The following is a 19,725-nucleotide window of genomic DNA, read 5'->3' as shown; positions in this document are numbered from 1 at the left end:
AAAGGCAAAATGGCCCAAAAATTACTTTGCCACAACACTGTGCAAACTATACTTTTTTGGAAACCCCAATGTTCAACTCGATTGCATCACAATGGTACTCTTTGTAAACAAGTTGTAGAGTGCAGCATTTTGATACCAACCACCAACCTCTATTGCTCACAGAGATGACACAAAGGGTCAGTGAGCATATTTGAGATGTGACCTTCCTAAGCAGGGGTCAAAGGGCTTGCTTTGAGATCGCTGCGTTTTTTTTCTGATATCACACTGATTTAAAATATTAACCAGGCTGCTGCAAGAGGTGAAAACTGTCACTCCTTCTCCTCTCTTAACGCTCCATGAGTGCGCAGATGGTCTTCTCATCAGCTGAGGCGGCCACAGAGGGAGATTATATGTGTCTATATGTGGGCATGAGACAAACAAATGCGTGTGTCACCCACCAGGCTCTAATTGGCCCGTTTGTGCCCCCTGCCCTTTACCGAAAGGGAAATTTCCTCTTCCAGAGGCCCCCTGTCGCTGCCATGTCCCACTTAGAATCTCCTGCTCGACTCCTGTCAGGAATCCAAGTAAATAATCGGCTATTAAATCTCTGATGGTAGGAAGGTACATCTGCGCTGTGGCGGCGCACCGGTGAGAGGAATCTCTTCATCTGTCAAGTCGCCGTTAGTCATCACAGGATCAAGAGAGCTGCGTCTTTGATTAGAAAAATCAATGTGTACACTGCGGAGGCTTTTTTCTGTGGGCTCATAGTGTATTGAAAAGAAGTATATCTGACAGAGACATCTACAGCAGCAAAATATATCTCAGCCCAAAACCTCTTTTGTTGCGCTGTATCATGTAACAGAGTCAGGAAGAACTGTCGGAAAAGTAAAAAGCAGGATTCTGCATAGTCGATCTTAAGTAAACATGACTCCTGAGTCAAGGCTCTTTAAGTGTCTCCTGGTATATTCTGAGTCTTTATGTCATCAGAACCGACATGTTGGCATTGCTAGGGAAAAACAGAAAGGATAAGGACAAAACAGCAAACACCTCAAGCAAATGTAGCTGTCTCAATAGATGGTCAGCCCATTGGCACTGAGCCTTGGTGACGAAGTGTAAAAGCCATAAAAGGAGTCTGGCAGGGAAGCACAGGGAGGCTGCAGCGAGGGAGAAGACTCTGTCTGTGTGTGTGAAGCATTACGCTGGAGATAAATTGACAGCAGGTGAGGGTCAGGGGTGTTAAAAAGAGAAGTGGAGGGTGGTAAGATAAAGGAGATGGGGTTTTAGATTCTATGCTCCTGGGAGACTGGGAAGTGAGTAGATTGAAGATTATCCAGAGGTGCTATGACTCACTGGCACCTCTACCAGACTGGACTCTGACAAGCATCTACACACACTGTAACACCTCTCACATACAGATAACTGATCTGCAAACTAACACGCGCAGATCATTTTCTATCACATACACATAAAAAAAAGTTAGCTCTTTTTTACAGAAAACTGGAACATGCATGGAGGAAAGAAAATAAGTGGGAGGGAAATGCAAAGAGAAAAATGAGGTGTGTGTGAGTGAGAGAGAGAGGGAGAGAGAGAGAGAGGGAGATGAGATGAGGAGGCGGAGAGATGGGAGGTGAGGGAGGGAGTAATGTAGACAGGGAGGGAGGAGAAGAAGAGAGGGATAAGCCACACTTGGATGAAGGATTCCAGCGGAGCGAGGAGGGACTTTCAGGTGTTGGATCAGGATAACCACAGGTCTGTGCTCATTCATACACGCACACATTCAGACCGGACTGAAGGGCAGCTGAAGAGATGGACAGATGGTAACAGGAGGTAGACGAGGCCCTGGGCAGACATGGACCTACATGACCTCTCTGTCTGACTGTTTAACCTCCTGAGGACTCGCCTGTGACAGAACAGATGACCTTTCATCAGAGCTGAAATCCAGCACAAGTTGGAGGGAGTTCACTTCAAGAGTTGGATACGACCGAGGGCACTATGGATATATACACATGTTTAGTCTTGCTTTTCTTCGGTTTTCCTCCACAAGGTAAGTCCTTTCAGTTTCTTTAAATAAAGGCTGTTCACCTCTTGGTTTTATTGATCAAAATAAGGGACTGTATGAAAATGATAAGTGGTAGAATAGATGCACATGAGGGGGGCAGGTGGAGCCACACTGGGAGATTATGTGCTTAATTTTAGGGTTGTTTTAAGTCAATCAGCATTAAACAAATATATTCTCTTTGGCCAGGTTCATACTCATCGTGTCTGTGAGAATCTGAACCCTATTTATAGTAAGGGGAGGAAACCTTAAAACCCCAGGTGTGCGCTTTTGTCATATCTCAAATGTGATTTAATCTTATGTTTTTAACTTATAACTTAAATATATATAACTTAAATAGCAATTTCAAAAGATAAAATATAAGAACGTGTTGGTCACCAGGTAGCCCTGCCAAAAACCCAATATCCTGCCCATACATTTTTAGATATTAAGAAGGAATTGTTTGCCATGGTGTCTAATGGGATGTATCACACTTTAACAGTGATAAAAGGGCTCTCTCTAAGTTAATTTGAAGACACAGAGCTAATCAAATTAATTTCCCAATGAATGTTTTTTGGCAGTGATTCTCAACTGGTATAGCCTTAGGACCCATCACCATAACCTTAATGTGACGTCACGACCCAATTGTTTGGAACGTTTTCAAAAACAATCAAAACTATTAAATTACAAAATGGCGAAGTTCCAATCTCAGAGAGTCCAAGATGTGACCGAACAAAGTGACTGAACATGTCAAACGTGTTTAAAAAGCGCTTCATAGACTTTTTTACATATTTTTCCTCCAGGCAGACCCACTCAAAACGGCTACCAGGCCCATTTCTGGCCCACCAGTTGAGAAACACTGTTTTAAACAATATTTAAACGTAACTTTTCGAATGACAAATAATCTACTCTATCCTTCCTGATTTATTACAAAAATAACACATTGAGAAAAATTTGGTCACAAATTTGCTATTAGAAGAAACTGAAAATGACAGAGTACCTCTTTGTTCTCTGTTCGGTTGTTGTCGTCATACATTAGAATTTATTACAGTACCGATCCTTCAATACTGCCTAATACGAGCTGTTGGAGGTCAGTGAGTGTGCCAGTCAATACACTGATCCCATGCAATGACCAATTAGACTCTGAGAAAATCCACAAGTTCAGCTAAATGATCATGTGACAAAAACAAACAAAGACAATGTGGTGCTATAGGGGAGTTTAAATCACAGCTAATGTGAAAAGCATCAGCGCCCACACAGCTCACACGATGATGGCACAGTCAACATCCAAAGTGCGATCAAAGAGTACTGAGTGAGGGAAGCTTGTAAACCAAAACAAATGATGCACGACAGATTAGCAATTAATAATGCTTACATTCTAATATGGGTTAAAAGTGAATAAACAACAACAACAACAACAACAACAGTATTTCGACTGATGTGATTTTTGTTTTTTAATTGGAAAAGTATTGGAGGGGTACTTGCTATCAGCCGACACCCGGGGTGGATTACCCAAACTAGTGTCAGGAAGAAATGCAATGGAACATCTCTATCATAAATACGTCATTAGGGGTTGTGTGGATAATGTAAAAACATGGAAATGGGTTCAGAGAAAATATTTTAAACTCCAACTAAAGGTTTAATTTTTTTATAAGTACAACTTTGGGTCAAGGACAGGCCCCCTCCTCCCCCATCCAAATATTTTTCAGACGGTCCCTAATGAAGCTCAAATCCCTCTTTATTTATCAGAATGGCTTGGAGTTTCTGAAGGATAATCTGCAGCGATTAGCTTCACAATTAGTGACAAAATCACACAACCTTGAGGACACAGATACAAAAAAAGGACACTTTTTTTTTCCTATCGTCATAATGGTTGCTTAAAAGCAAAGTCCCTCTGTTGCTTAGTGACCTAGTAAAAAGCAATATCCGCCTTGTTCAGGAGCAAGAAAATTTGCTGCTCAAGCATTATTGGTCTGCGTGGATAGATAGATCATACGAGGACAGAATGGGTTCATTACTCTGACACATCTAGTTTAATCAGCATCCAGCTGTCAGCATTGTGCCTTGAATAAATTAATGTTTGCAATCATTTTTGTACCAGATTTTTCAGATAACTTGCATAATTAATCTTGTATATCTTGAAGTGAGCATAATATATAAGTATATTCTGGGGAAAGGTTGTGGTTAAAGGAGATTGATCGGGATCATTTGTCCAAATAAAGGAGGCAATGTTGAAGTATGAAAGTCAACTGAAAAGTTTTACAATGAAAAGTGGATTTTTTCCCCCCACTTGTACTGTCTGGGAACATCACAGTCCGTTCCAGTGCTATTCATAGTGTCCTGTAAAGCACACCATACAGAAGTAAACTCATCCAACAGTTACCCACACACATTACCGCTCTGACCCGCGCACTGTCAAAGTCAGGACACCCTGCGAGCTCCCCCATCTAAACCCATTAGTCGTGAGGCTGCTGTAGAATCTACCCGTGCGTCTCTCTTTTATTTAATATCGGCTGCGTTGGACATATATCGCTCTGAGCTGATGTGATCAAACAAAGGTACCTGTGTGTGCGGGTTTTCTCTCTTACAAAAAAAATACATGGAGACATTTCAAGGTTGTTTGACGTCAAACAGATTTATGTGCAAACAGGAAGAATAACAAAGAAACTATATCCATTTAATAAGATATTGATCCCATGCCTTTTAAGAATGGAGGATGTCAGTTTTCAAGCAACTGGAGGACAGACAGCCCATCAGCTTTAATGGAGTGGGCAGGAGGACCTGAGAGGATAGGCCAGCAGCATGCCAACAACACCTGGGTCCCCCGTTTTAAGAACACAAGATTAGAATGCCAGATATAAAGACAGAGAGTGATTTATAGCCTTCCTGTGCAATAACACAACGGATGTGTTAATAAGGTAATAAAAAAAATCTGCCCTCAGCTCATGCACAATTAATACTTCCTGCAATAAAACAATGCAAACGTCAGAATGCTCCTCACACGATGGACGGGGAGATATGCAGCAGTGCAAAGAAACATGAAATATCAGTGAGGCTGGTGAAATATATAAATCACAGCACATGATGTATTGCTGTGTCATTGAACCACCAGCACAAAGTCCAGAATAGAAAAATACCAAACTCAATATCAGGATAGGAATACAAAAGAGACTGTACTGTACGAGCTTTGGGACGACCCCGTCTCTTTAATTGTACCCAGACCTTGTTAGGGTCATCCTCAGCGCTGTGTGAGCCAATTGTTAACCGAATGTGTGTGTGTGTGTGTGTGTGTGTGTGTGTGATTGAGTTGCTCCATTAAGGGCGTCCATGGCAGAGAGTGAGAAACCGAGGCCGTGAGGGGGCAAGAGGGAGAGCGAGGGAGGGCAGGAGGGAGGGAGGAGACGTCTGGACAGATCGCTCCATCAGCACGTCTGTTCAGAGACACAGAGGATGTCCTCAGAATCAGATTCATCCTTCCTCTTTTACTTTCTCTCATCTCCTGCCCTCCCCTCCCCCCACCCCTCCATCCACTCTCTCTGTTTGTTTCATCTCTCAGATACTGTCTCATGTAACCATATGCCACCTGTATAATAGAGGTCACCCTCCTTTTAGATTACACTCTGTACCTGCAACAGTGGATCCTTTATGGTGGCATAGCCCAGCAGCTGAATCAAATATTGATGAATGCATTAGAAAAATATTCAATCTTAATGTTATGCATTTGAAATTATGGTTTCTATTAAACACATGAATGAAAAAAGAATCAAATCAAACTGTTTTCATGTAGGAGGCCAGTGTGGCAAAGTGTATGAAAGAGACACAGCATTAACTGTCCATCTGAATGCAGTTTAGAACAAAGATCAAAATGTTTGGTTTTTCATCACTAAAAAGAAAAATCAAGGACAGAGAAGGGCCACAAAAGGTCACACCATTAGTCAAAGCGTTCTTTATGTGTCTGATCTCTTCTTGTCCTCCATCAGTTTCTTGTCAGGTTTTACCTCGAGCTAACGCTGAGGAAAGGCTGCTCCACGACCTCTTTGTGCGTTACAATAAGCTCTCCAGGCCTGTGGAGAACACCACAGACACGGTGCTCGTCCACTTTGGGCTGTCTATTGCTCAGCTTATTGATGTGGTGAGTACAAAGCCTTGTTGAAGTCCTAAAGAAATGAGTTATAAAGAAATGTGCTCCAGCCCACAGCGACGACGTCAGCTCTGTAATGATTTTATTCTGTATTCTGTTCTGTTTTTGTGGGGTTTGATTTTTAATAGGACTTTTTAAAGATTCAGGTTGCATGACCAATTCAGCCTGGCATTATCAGACCAGTTTGCACATGGGAATAACTCTGAAGCTTTGTTAGCTTTGAATTTCCGAGGGGGAATAATCAATGAGTGGCGACCAAAATGTCTCTGGATGTTAATGTTAATTTACTTGACTGTTAAGTACATTTTTTGATTATCTGTACCTGAGAAGTATTTTGGGGGGGAAACTTTTCACTTTTGACTCCACTACATTTGAAAGACAAATATCAAACTTTTGACTCCACTACATTTCTATGGATGTTCTCGTTCCTCACTACTTGAAGGAACTGAAGTTTGCTGATTCATTTTCTTTTATTTTTTATGTAAAATCTGATCCAAAAGACAATAATGTGTGTTTGTGTAGTTCTGCATGTCTTAGGTGGTTTAACGTAAATCAAATGCAGAGCGTCACTCAGATCAGGCGGTTCATTTAGTGTTTGTAATGATGGCATTACAGGGAACAGGGAAGGCGGTAAAGATAATAGATGGACTGATATTATGTCATCGACCTGCATGCAGAGGTGACGTCAACAGTGATGGTGTTGGTCTAATTTCTTTTTGTAAGGACCTGATGCTTCTTGAGAAAAATTATCCTTAAAAAAATACATCATCGGGGAGAATGAAGTTGTCAAATGGAAGACAGAGTCCTCGTCTGTTCATGGCTGAAGCACAAGTACTCGACTTGATTTGACCATGAGTATCTGTGCTTTCACTCAAGTAATGAAGTTGTGTACTTTGTCCACCACTGCACATTTGGGACCACGTGTATCTGCCAAAAAAAATAAAACATGAGCTTGCGAATTTGCATCACAACAAACCTCCAACGCACACGGCTAATGACAGCTAGCAGGCGTGATATCGGAGCGTTTCTGCTGCAGAGCAGAAACAGCAGGTAAATCTATCCTCAGTCTCTTCAGTGTAGTTGCTGAAGCAGTTATGTACATCTTAATGTGTTACTATACATGCTCTTTCTAAATGCTTTTGATACAGAGAAATTGTATTCACAATGCATTTTCAGAAACAATTTCTGTTATGTTCATTATGATCAGCTGACGAGGCATGAGAGACAATTTCTAATATACAGATCACTTATCAGCGGAAATGAAACCACAACAGAAGAGATGGAAGTTTTTCCCAAATTAGATTAAATGTCTTGTCAATGCTTACAGCGGCAGCAAATATTCAAAACTGTCTTCTCCATTGCAAACAAGATACAGCTAACTCGCCCCCCAAAAATCCATCTTCATTCCCTTCCAGTCCCTGCAGTATTCCTGCACTACAAAGTGTTAAACTCTATTTTTACACACATTATGTTGTAGAGTTTTGTCGACTAAAGGTAAAACTGTTCTATAACGAAGTCACTGAGAGCCATGCAAAGTTGGGGCAGCTCTAAGATTGAATGTGTGCAGTCTACATCGCTGTAGGGATTATTCTCCGAGGGGTTTTGGATATACACAATTAGGTGACAGTGCTTCCTCCACATGCCGAGTACAGCGAGAGTCAGCTCGGGGTGAAGTTGTCTTCTCCTGTTTTTCCCCTGACTGCTCGGTCTCAGATGTTGCTGGGGAAGAGCAGGAGGGAGCCGCTTGCCAGCAGTGGCAGAAATGCAAGAGTAGAAAGTACAGTGAGGGTGGTTTGCATGAAGCTCTGCCTTGTATTTCTTCCTGGTGTGTTACACAACTGATCTATCTTTATATAGAGAGCATGTGTGTGTTGATTTGTTTCTATAACTGATTCAAGTAGCGGATTTTAAATTATTTACTAGAAATTGAGTTTTTGAAAGATGTTCTATCTCTGTTGAAAGACATTAATGTAACTATAATGTTTATGTCTGTCTTCTTGAAATAAGGATGAAAAGAACCAGATGATGACCACAAACGTCTGGGTCAAGCAGGTATGTTACAAAAGACAAAATCCATGCTTTAAATACAGCTCAGCTTACAGCTATACAGTGTACTCATATGATTAATGCTCTTCTACAGGAATGGAACGATTACAAACTCAGGTGGAACCCGGAGGATTACGAAAATGTCACCTCCATCCGCATCCCCTCTGAGTTAATTTGGAGGCCTGACATCGTCCTCTACAACAAGTAAGCATTGGTATTAAGTAGGGCTGGTCATTTTTGGGTGTTTCATGATTCGATTCGATTTCGATTCTTGGGGTCACGATTCAATTCAGAATCAGTTTCTGATTCAAAACGATTCTGGATTCATTGATTCATGGATTCAAAGTCTATTTATGAATTGGTACATACTTCAGGATCTACTCCAGTCATCTGCTAAATTTCTTGTTGCTCTATTTTGCATTCTACTGAGTTAAAGAGAAAGCCTTAGCACTTAGCAGGGAGTGACTGATTAGCCAAAAAAAGAAAAAAAAATAGATTTTTGAAGTTATGAATACATTTTAAATCTTACAAGAGAAGAATCATGATTTTTACATAAATCGATTTTTTTCCCCACCTCTAGTATTAAGTCTTAATACGAAGAAATCTCATGGATCAGAGGCGGCTTTGACTCAGTGGTAGAGTTGGGCATCTCTCAACCGGAAGTTGTGTGTTTGATCGCCAGCTCCTGCAGCTCCTGATGTTTCCTTGGGCAAGACACTTAACCCCAAGTTGCTCCTGCTGCTTGGTGTTTAGTTACTTTTGATGGACTCTTTACACAGCACTCTCTACCATCTGTATGTGAATGTATAGGAGTGACCTGGGGTGGAAAAGCGCTTTAAGTAGTCAGACGACTATTGTAGAAAAGCACTGAAGTCCATTTAGCATAAAAGTGATCATTTTTAGAAGCAAATATCAGGATGCTAATTTTCAGATTTTGATGATTTCATTCCAACAGATGGGTACCAGTATGACTTCAGGGAAAACATGAAGATGCTGCTGTGCCAAACATCCTCTCCTGTGCCAATGTCATAAAGTAATTTAGCTAAAATAAATGTGAACAAGGTCAGGCGTAATGGATGTGGTTGCAGACAAAGCTTGCTACATTGTTCATTGCATTACATCAGACTGAGAATTAGAAGAGGAAATTTAATTGGATGTTTCAGAAGGGCCTGAGACAAAAATGCATCCTGTGAAAGTGCCTCACTTAATGTATGTATCTGACTAAATGAGGGGAAATCAATAAAAACAGAAACAGACGTGATGGATTTGTTGTAAAAAAAAAAAAAAGTGTCAAATATGCATTTTATTAGACAAACATCACTTTGCTTCCCTGTGATGAAATATCTGAGGCTCTATCGTTGAGATTTAATAAAGGCACGGCATGATCCTTTCAGTTAAAAAGCAACTTTCAGATGCAGGGATTTTCATGGTCCCTCACATACCAGCCAACTCTGAAAAGCAACTTAATGGCATCAAATATGAAGAGAAAAACAAAGATCTTAGTCTTTGATAAAAACTGGGACTGAGTTTCAGATAAGCTGTAGGTGTCTGATTCACAGGGGGAAACTGTGTTTTCATTCCAATATGGCAGCTGCCATGTTACTTCAGAATCAGAGTTTTTCTGTGTACTTAAAATAAGAAATGCAGTTCAACTGTGTTAGCCTAATGTACTAAGTGTATTAATATTCTGTATTTTGAGTCATAACGTGTGTTTAGGAAATGCGGCATATACAACACGACTAATAATTCATGTGCATCTAGAAACTTAATGCTGTGATGTTTACACGTTATTCAAAACTGGAATGAGCCTTCATGGCCTCGTACTTTAAAAGGAAAGAAAACATATCTTGTGCCAAAAGTAACTTTTAGTTTGTTTGCTGTGTTTTGATACGGGCGATGAGCTTGTAGTGGAATCCTTTATTTTCCTTTTCTTTGAAAACCAATAACATAAATAAGATCTCGACTGTCAGTCCATAGAGCTACTATGTCCGTCAAAATATAATGAGTGATAGACATTCTCAGTGCTTGAAGTAGTGCATTTCAAAAACAAAGATTATAAAATATTGTAAGTGGAACAGAGAGCTGTAAATCATTTTCAAAAGTTTAAAGGTTCTTGACATTTCTTCCATGTTTCCATACCTTGGCTCGTACTTCGCCTGGCAGGTGGAGCGGATCACCAGCTCAGTCTTAAAAGATGAGTCCTGTCCTCTACATTGTGAGTTTCAGCTCCTTAACTTCTGGACGAAGACTTTTAGTTACAAAGTGTAGAAAGAAGCGCTACAGGAACAGCTTTGTCCCAGCAGCCATTATAGAGCGGAACAAGTCGGAGGGTATCTGTGTGTATCATGTTTTTCATCTTTGCTGCTGGATGTGGGTGTTGTCATTTCATGAAGTTCTTAAATGGAGGGAAGGAGATATCACGCTGGGAGGCTGTTGTCATGCTTCTTCATGGTTCTTTATTCATTTATTATTTATTTTTAACGACTTTCATCAATTGTACGATTGGAACCTGCGCACTTTATGCACCTCAGCACTTTTGCCCATGTTAAATATATGATTCAGGTTGAAGTGATTGTAATAATGGCTCTGTCTGCTGGGAAACAAGCATTGCCTGATGTACAGGTAAAAGTAAAATAACAGCATGAAGATAAACGCAGCCTAGATGACCGAGCACACAGAGACTGTTAGCAAATCTCCGGACTCAGGCTAATTGCTACAAGGTTGAGCGATAACAGAGTCGGATGATGAGTTAAATCAGCACATAGAGAGTGGAGCTCAGGTGTGTAATAAAAGGGCTGGACGGGCAAGAGAGGATCCCAATAAAGATAAATGAGATTATGGAGACAGGCGATGAAAGAGAGAGGAATCGGACAGCTGCCGCCATGACAGTTTAGTGACTGATTAGATAACTGACCTGGAAGGGTAAGATCTCACTTCACTTCAATCAAAAAAGGGAAATGAGAATTAACAGACAACATACAGCGAAGTTAAAATAAGAAACTTTATATACAAAAAGTTTGGGTCAAACATGAATGTTCCAGCTTCTTGCCCCAGCGTTCATCAAACAAAACTAAATCAAATCAAACAAGTAAAACGTAATGACAACATATAACAAAAACAACATACTCTACCTATATGCAATCCAGTCTTTCTGTACCTAAATATCTCCAATCATGCTTAATTCTAATTTAAAGGCAGGGTTGGTAATTTTCCAAAACTAGAAAAGTTTTGAAAGTTCCCTCAGTAGTCTCAGCCAATGTGTCAGAATAATCCCATGTGGATTGGGTCATGTAAAGGACCTGACATAGAAATAAATATCCATTCATTCATATAGTAGTAGTTTCAAAACAGTCCAGAGTCAGTCAAAGGTAAGAAAGTGTTGAGTGTGAAACTTGTGAGAACTAACTCTTGAGCTTTTCACTGAGAAAATCTGAACTCTTTCAACCAAAGATGATTGTTAGCTTTGGTTGAAACTATAATAACTTTTGTGTTAAGAACCAAGGTTTTGCTCGACTTGAAGTTTTGTTACTCAGACAGTACAACTTGTAAAGACCTTTTGCAAACATTAAGTACAGTCTGATAATATCCTCTTACACCCTGTCTTTTTCTGTGCAGTGCTGATGGTGACTTTGCAGTTACTCACCTTACAAAGGCTCATCTGTTCTACGACGGTCGAATCAAGTGGATGCCACCAGCCATTTACAAGTCTTCATGCAGCATCGACGTAACCTTCTTCCCCTTTGACCAGCAAAGCTGCAAAATGAAGTTTGGCTCGTGGACTTATGACCGAGCCAAGATTGACCTGATCACAATGGCCAGCAACGTGGACCAGATGGACTACTGGGAGAGCGGGGAGTGGGTCATTATCAATGCGGTGGGCAAGTACAATACAAAAAAGTATGAGTGCTGCGTCGAGATCTACTCAGACATCACGTACTACTTCATCATTCGGAGGCTCCCGTTGTTCTACACCATCAACCTTATAATCCCTTGTCTTCTGATCTCCTGTTTGACCGTGCTGGTGTTTTATTTGCCATCACAATGTGGAGAGAAGATCACCTTGTGTATCTCAGTGTTACTTTCCCTCACAGTGTTCCTCCTGCTGATCACAGAGATCATACCGTCAACATCACTGGTGATTCCCCTCATTGGTGAATACCTGCTGTTCACCATGGTCTTTGTCACGCTTTCCATCATTATTACTGTCTTTGTGTTGAACGTTCATCACAGGTCGCCTCAAACCCACAAAATGCCTCACTGGGTGCGGAGAGTATTCTTGGACATGGTGCCTCGGGTTTTATTCATGAAGCGTCCACCAGGCACGGCCAAGCAGCACTGCAAGAAGCTTATCGAGATGATGATCCGACCTGCCACCATATCTGCGACGGGAAACTCGCAGGCCTTTTGGTCAGGGTTAGAGACAGGGTTCAGGCAGATTAGCCATGTGGAGAATACGCTCCCAAAGACTCCATCTGACAGTCCAAGCATTCTTGTGTGCTCACCTTCTCCAGCTTCATCCCCAATCGAGGGCTGCAATGAGGATGATCACTCGGTGAAGGCCAACATTTTCTGCCGGACCACATCTGGTCAGTATTCAGTTCTCTCAGATAAACTTTCCCTACGTGGAACATCTGCAGCCTCTTCTTCTTCCCAATTGTCATTACCTCCAACGTTACCAATGGGTCCAATCCACAGTCTCACCAGGGAAGAATTCAGATTGCTGGCCCCGAATGGCCGCTCCCACAGTGCAGAGCAAATGTGCGACCATCAGAAGGAGCTTCCACAGAGAGTCGGACATCGTTGCCGTTCCCGCAGCTTCCAGTACTGCTGTCTGCATGATGAAGGGTCTGGGGTCATTGGGATCATAGGACAGGTGAAGAGACAATCCCCCTCAGATCACATAACAGAAACTCTCACAGCAGGGACCACTAGAGATGCGAGTACCCAACAGGACACTGTGGTTACCTCCATTTCTCCAGCTATGCAACGAGCAATAGAGGGGGTTCAGTACATCGCAGATCATCTCAGGGCAGAGGATGCAGATTTTTCAGTGAGTTGATTCATCTTTGAAACTACAACACACTGACTGACTATTGAATTGTTGTTAAACTCACTTGCATAACCTCATAAAGGCCAGGCTTAGGCTACAGTTTCAAATCCAGACCCATTTTTTTCATTAGGTTGCATCACTGTCAAAGGAAGCAACTTCATATACATTTTTATTTCTAAACTCTAATATGCATACATTAGGAATACTTTCTCATCACTCACTGCAAGATATTAAGATTTGTGTGTGTGCCAGGAGGAACAGTGTACCACCTCAGTACTGTAAGCATACAGAGTAAGAGTAAAAACAAAAACAGAATGCTAAATGAGACTCGGTGAGAGAATGGTCAGTGATTCACCGTCGACACAGGACAGTTTTAGTGTCTCTCAATAGAACTCAGCTCTTTAAGCACAGCCTCAGGAGCTAAGCTAAATGGTTTACTGGTACCCAGAGACACATGAAGCAGCTTATGTTGTTGTAGACTCTTAACAGCTTGTGTTGTGCTCCTTAGGAAGTACAAATGGTATCCAGATTCTAAATTCTTTCTATAAATTAGCTGCAAATTATAAGGCAACTTTAATGAGTGTGCAGTCAAGATTTGGTCCGTACATGCCCAACTTTACTGGTTGAAAAAGCTGGCACTTATGCTCTGGGCCAAGACAAACGTCCCTTGGGAGACAAGTGAATCGTATGGTTTCAGATGGTTTTCTTTAGTATCGTACAATTGTCATTATCCATCAGAAAAGTGAAGTTTGGCACTTTCCGGTTCGCTTGTCTTATGTCTTGACAGTCCAAAAAAACTGACATAACACTTCATTTTTGAAATATCCGTAAAAAATGCTTTTATAATTGGAGAACTGCAAAATAGTTTAAGTGTACAGTACTGATTCAGTGGTAATTGCTGAGTTGCTCGACAAAGAAATGAAGGGTGTCTTTGTTGACTGTCAGGGGAAAATCAAAGTGTGTACAATGACTTTAAAAATCAGTGGGGAAAGTTTAGCATTAACTGACAGCATGATTGTCAATAGCACAATGCACTTCATGTCTCCAGCCAGAAAAGGCCTTCTCTTCAGACAATGGGACCCCAGTAAATTGACCTTGATTTTTTTTTTTTTTTACAAGAGAAACAATCAGGATTGACTGACATTTAGAGAGATAGCTGCCTCATAATGAAAAAATCAGCCATTCGAAAGAAATCAATCAAGGGTGAAAAGTGACAGCTGGTAAAAAGAAAGGTGGTGTGGTGTGAAATTTACAATGTCCCTCTCTGCTGTGTCTCCTCTCTGCTAGGTAAAGGAGGACTGGAAGTATGTGGCCATGGTCATTGACAGGATATTCCTCTGGATGTTTGTACTGGTGTGTATCCTGGGATCTGTTGGACTATTTCTTCCACCTTGGCTGGCTGGAATGATCTAAAATATGTCATTGAAGGAAGGAACCCAAGCGACAACTTCCTGTCACATATTGTAAAAAAAGAAAAGAAAAAAGCAATGTTTTATCATTTTTCTTATTTTCTATTTTTCAAAGGAACTACGGTCACACAGTCTTACTCTTGCCCCAGGTTATCAGAAGGTTACCGATGAAGGAGAGAGATTATTTATCTATCATTGATTCCAGTGGGAATATAAATTCTTTATGAGGGCAAAGGCCAACAGAAGAAAAATATCCATCCTCACCACTTCACTTTGACATTGAGCTGAGTAGCTCAGACTGTGATCGTCATGAAAACACAGAGGGATAGACTTTGACCCATTTACAACAGTAGAAACACACAAGAGAATGGACGTTACATATTTATAGTATTGAGAAAGACTAGGTTTAAATCTCAGTTTTCTCTACATTCCTACTACTATAGGATCTATATAGTACACTAATTGTATCTTAACAGTGGCACAGTTGACTGTGCAGTGCCCTACCAATGATCCATAAAATATTTGCTTGTCCCTGCACTGTTGTCTAAGGAGTCAAATTCAGGATATACGTATGCTTGGGAACGAGCATAGTAAGCAAGTGTAACAAGAGCATAATTTATTTCTCAGAAACCATCAGCTGTCATCTGCTGATGATATAGCCTTTGGGGGAAACCATTTTTCTTGGCTTCAGGTGTAGCCAGCGGATATCCAGTTCGCCAAAAATGGATACCCATTCCAAGACTTCTTTTTTAAACGCTGGTAAATTTTGTTTACAGTAGGACTAAAAACATGAGAAGTCTATAATTTTTTTTTTTTTTTTTCACATACATTTAAATGTCTTCCCATCCCAAGATTTTATCCACCACCCTCGGCATCTTATAAAGGTACACAAAGCCAACTCTTTGCTGTCACCTGAGACTCAAACCCCAACCCTTATGTTGTTTAACCAATCCATCACCCCTGACCATCATCACTCACTCACGTTATTAGCTTCTCTGCTACATTTGTAGCTCTTACAACTATGTCTGCTGAATGGTTTACAATTAGGGGAGTTGAATGACCGGTGAGTCTCACTCAGATACAAGAAAGCACCTCGTATGACAGGTAAAAGGTACCAAGTTAAGGTCCAGTCCCTTTTACTGGCCTGGTGTTGCTGCACGTTTTGACAAATAAAGGCAAGCCTCAGTTAGAGGCACTTTTGCATTTAGAATTGAAATAATTTGTGAATAAAAAACAAGAAAAGCAACAAGACACAAAACAATAAATTGTGGAAATAGTCCTTTCCATCTTTGCTGTCTACGAGTTTTGTTCAGAAATAATTAAGGAACGCCTTGTATTGATGCCTGTCTCAAATAAATGCAGGGTCATTTCACAGACGTCGAGTGAATAAAGGCCCGGGCTGTTTATTTACATTTTACAGTGTACATATATTGTTTTTTAAAGTTAGCTGATGGGTTCTTTTATTGCATATTGGACAATGCTACCTCCCTCTCTTACTCTACACAGACAGTAACACTAAAGCCCGCTCAAATGTGATTGGTCAACATAAGTCAGAATGCAAACAGAAACACTTCAGACCTTGCCTGTATTCATATACACATGGCACACACATTAATTTTCTTATCCTAGCAGTTTTTATTAACACACATATTCAGTATTTATTTTAGTCATAATTTATGTGGTTTTAACAGAATGAGATTCACCCCCCTCCCCCAAACCCAAGCCCCCTAAAAAGGAAAGAGCATGATCAATGTTTGTATTGGTTGATAAATGAGATAAATACGAGTGGAAAGATTTTCCTGTTTTGTTATTTTTGTAAAGCATGATTTTTAAGGCCATAGATACCAATTTAAAAAGTGAATATGTAGAATGAAATAATATCATTAAATGACTACCAAATGTATTTTATAACCATGTATACGGTTATGTTAAATAAGCAGAACCAGCCTCTGCTACATTTGACACACACAGTACTATACAAGCAGATCTGATGAGAAATGTAATGGATTTTATGTTGTGGAAACAAAAAGGCTTCTGGCAGTGACAGATAGTGGAAGTCGCTGCAGGCTGATAGTGAAGTCTCTTCTGAATGTTTATCTTCTTCAGAGAAACAAAAGCCAAACATATCGAGAAAGCTGCCAGCGAGCGGAGACATGACAAAGTTTGTTCCTGTAAGACACCTCAGCGGTATATAAGGACAGAATAAATGTTGTTAACCCACCATCATACATGGAGGAATATTAGAGAGACTCGTTTGTAAAGGACAGTTTTATTGAGCTTATCTTGATTCTTCTCTCTATCAGGGCTGAGCTTCATGTACACTAAATGACACTTTCTCATACTTCAATGACAGAAAAGATTGTTTCCAAATGTAACCAGGACAAGTCTCAATGAGATGAAGAATCTCTTTTACAAGAGCGTCCTGGCCAAGACAGGCAGCAGCTCAATTACCTTAGTTTAATACATAAAACACTTAAACAACAATAAACATAAATAAAGGAATCACAACATGTAAGAAACATCCAAATATGTCATAAATCATCAACAACAAAGGATCAATAAGAGTCAGTTAAAACATTTAAGTCAGATATTACTGCCAACAGATCATTAAGACATCCTTTAAAAACATCCAAGGTAACCAGCGCCGGAAGATTTAGAGTCTCTTGAAACCGATTCCAAGAAGAGTGAGCAGCATACTTGAAATTTCCCTTTTCCCAATTCAGTACAGGCTTAAGGCCCTGACACACCGAGGAGATTGTCGGCCGTCGGTCCTAGTTGGACCGTCGGTGAGCGGTCATCGCCCTAGTTTTTGCAGTATATACGGCTCAGCCGCTACCTGACGGCTTCTGTCTGCCTTTTTTTGGCCGATTTGACATGTTGATTTGGCGTCGGTGAGAGGAATCTCTCTGATTGGCTGTTTGGAGGTTTCATTTCTCTCCAGCTCTCCTCACAGGTTCAGGAAAGCCCCTTGAGCATGCCACTGTAGTATCCATGCTTTCACCCATTAGTGCGGTTTCTCCTTATTTGTTGCCCCCTCCTCTTCTTTTCTTTTTCCACTAAAAGACCAAGGGCTGACAACGCCAGCGCCATTTTTAACTTTTTATCAGACATTATTTTCCATTAGTAGGCTACCTATAACACGAGTGGTGAGTGACAGCAGTGTCTTCTCTTATCATAACAACAGACTATCGCTGCCTGCTGTCATGGAGAGTTATTTCCTCTCATGCATGTGGTGGTTGGCCGTTGGCTGTAGTCTTTGCAGTGTGTTCTAGTGGAACTTTTTTTTTGACAAGACAAAAGGCGACGGTGTGTCAGGCCCTTAAGGGATGAATGACTCACAACATAAATGGCCGCTGGTCAGACCAGAGACAGAAACCAAAGTTCCTGGAGACCCCTTGATCAAACAGATAAGGTAAGTCTATAAATTAAAAGAGAATATCTGCTAATACTATCTGCAAAACTGCAATAACCCAAAACCTGATCATTGTTCTTTAGATACTTTAATTAAGTTTATAAATCTGGTTTTTAGTTCCTTTAAACCCTTTAACTCTGTGTTAGGACTTTCTTTTTGTGCCAGAGCTGTCCATGCCTTTGAATATTAAACATTTCTTTCTTCCTTTTCCTCCACTGTGACATGTTTTTCAAAGCCACCTCGACTTTCTTTGTCACACTTGAGCAGTTTTAGATTTCATTCATTTCTCATCTCTTTTGTGTGTAATGAAAAACAGCGAAACTGAAAGGAGTATGAAATGTTTTTAAAGGTGAACGTGAGGGGGTTTCAATTTATTCTCCTTTGAAAACATGCTTTTTTGGTCTTAAAAGCTGAATCTTCCTTAATCTCAGTTGACCTCAATTGTATGAAATGGACAAATTGATCAAATGATTGAGAATGGAAACTGAATATTTGGAATTGAAGACAGATAAAACGTGAACATAACTTGGGGTGATATGAATTCCTATATAACATATCTTTTTTTAGGTTAGTGCATGTTCTTAGACCATAAACACAAGGTCATGTTTCTTTGTTGTCTTTAAGATACTCAAACTTTATGCTCCCAAATGTTAAAATGTTTTCAAGGTTTGTGCAGAAAGAGTGTACTAGAGTCACTTTTAACCCCTGAGAAACAACATTTGACATCCATTTATCAGAGAAACGTCTTTGAATTCTTTGTCTCCACCGTAACAAAAAGTATTAAATTATTTTTTAAAGCAACTCAACTCTATTCCTCTTTTACTCTGTTCCGGTAAATCTGCATCCTGCTTCTCCCGCTCAATTAAAAACCTGTAATGTGATTATGTTTAAAAGCATGTAACTTTACTCTGCAATGCCCACATGTGACCCGAATGTTGACCTCAGCAAACAAACTCTTATATTTCCACTGGATCAGCAGAAGACCAAGCATTGATCACGATGTAAAACCGCAGACTGGAGTAAATTGCAATTAAGCACAATGTGAAAACGCAGCACTTTAAACAAGGTGTAATATCTGGTGTGCTGTGGATTTATTTATTGATTCCAGCACATTGTCTGCAGACGAGCGGCGGGACGATAAGTCTGAGTGTGGTGTTGCTCTTTGTCACAGCTCCTAATGAGTTAAAAAATACAGCTTTGTAACAATAGTCATGCTAAAGTTTGCCTTTTGTCTGTACGCTTCATATAGAACGGATATTAATTTCCATTTCTCATTCCAGATACACAATACAGCGGGTAACCATCACTGATTATTTCTGAAATAAAAGGAGGCTGGTCTTTGTGAAACTACAAACTCATTTTCATTAAATGATAAGATTTCCTTTCATATGCATACTTACAGTATATTACAGTTATACAAAGGCAAACTACTAATGTATACATCAGACGGTGTGGCTTATTAAAGGTCATTAGCGGTGGCTTCCTCAAGAAAGTAATTCATTATTTCATTACTATTACTAAATGTCATGTTTTTAAATTTACCTTGATTGAAAAAATAACCTTTAATGCAAATGTTAATTAAGTGATTGTCTGTGAAGACACATATGCCAGGTCTTTGATAATTCATTTAGACACAGAAGTGTTATAATTTAA

At 40.2% G+C, this 19,725-nt stretch overlaps 1 protein-coding gene across 1 annotated transcript; it reads left to right on the top strand.

Moving 5' to 3' along the window:
• Positions 1 to 1,658: 1,658 nt before the first annotated feature.
• chrna4b (cholinergic receptor, nicotinic, alpha 4b) lies at positions 1,659 to 19,485 on the top strand. The gene is made up of 6 exons (XM_065961688.1): positions 1,659 to 2,023; positions 5,995 to 6,146; positions 8,163 to 8,207; positions 8,296 to 8,405; positions 11,817 to 13,251; positions 14,539 to 19,485. Exons 1-6 carry the CDS (start codon positions 1,972 to 1,974, stop codon positions 14,662 to 14,664), a joined length of 1,920 nt encoding a protein of 639 aa, XP_065817760.1. The 5' UTR covers positions 1,659 to 1,971; the 3' UTR covers positions 14,665 to 19,485.
• Positions 19,486 to 19,725: the final 240 nt, after the last annotated feature.

The sequence above is a fragment of the Labrus bergylta genome, chromosome 12, assembly GCF_963930695.1.
Source record: "Labrus bergylta chromosome 12, fLabBer1.1, whole genome shotgun sequence".
Classification (NCBI taxonomy): domain Eukaryota; kingdom Metazoa; phylum Chordata; class Actinopteri; order Labriformes; family Labridae; genus Labrus; species Labrus bergylta.
This window is presented reverse-complemented; position numbering and strand designations above follow the sequence as displayed.

What these genes read in the sequence shown, in the direction of transcription:
- chrna4b (XM_065961688.1), top strand. Translation starts at nt 1,972, where the DNA reads ATGGATATATACACATGTTTAGTCTTGCTTTTCTTCGGTTTTCCTCCA. An exon ending in CAAACGTCTGGGTCAAGCAG is followed by an intron (nt 8,208 to 8,295) that starts GTATGTTACAAA and finishes GCTCTTCTACAG; the next exon opens with GAATGGAACGATTACAAACT. An exon ending in GACATCGTCCTCTACAACAA is followed by an intron (nt 8,406 to 11,816) that starts GTAAGCATTGGT and finishes TTTTCTGTGCAG; the next exon opens with TGCTGATGGTGACTTTGCAG.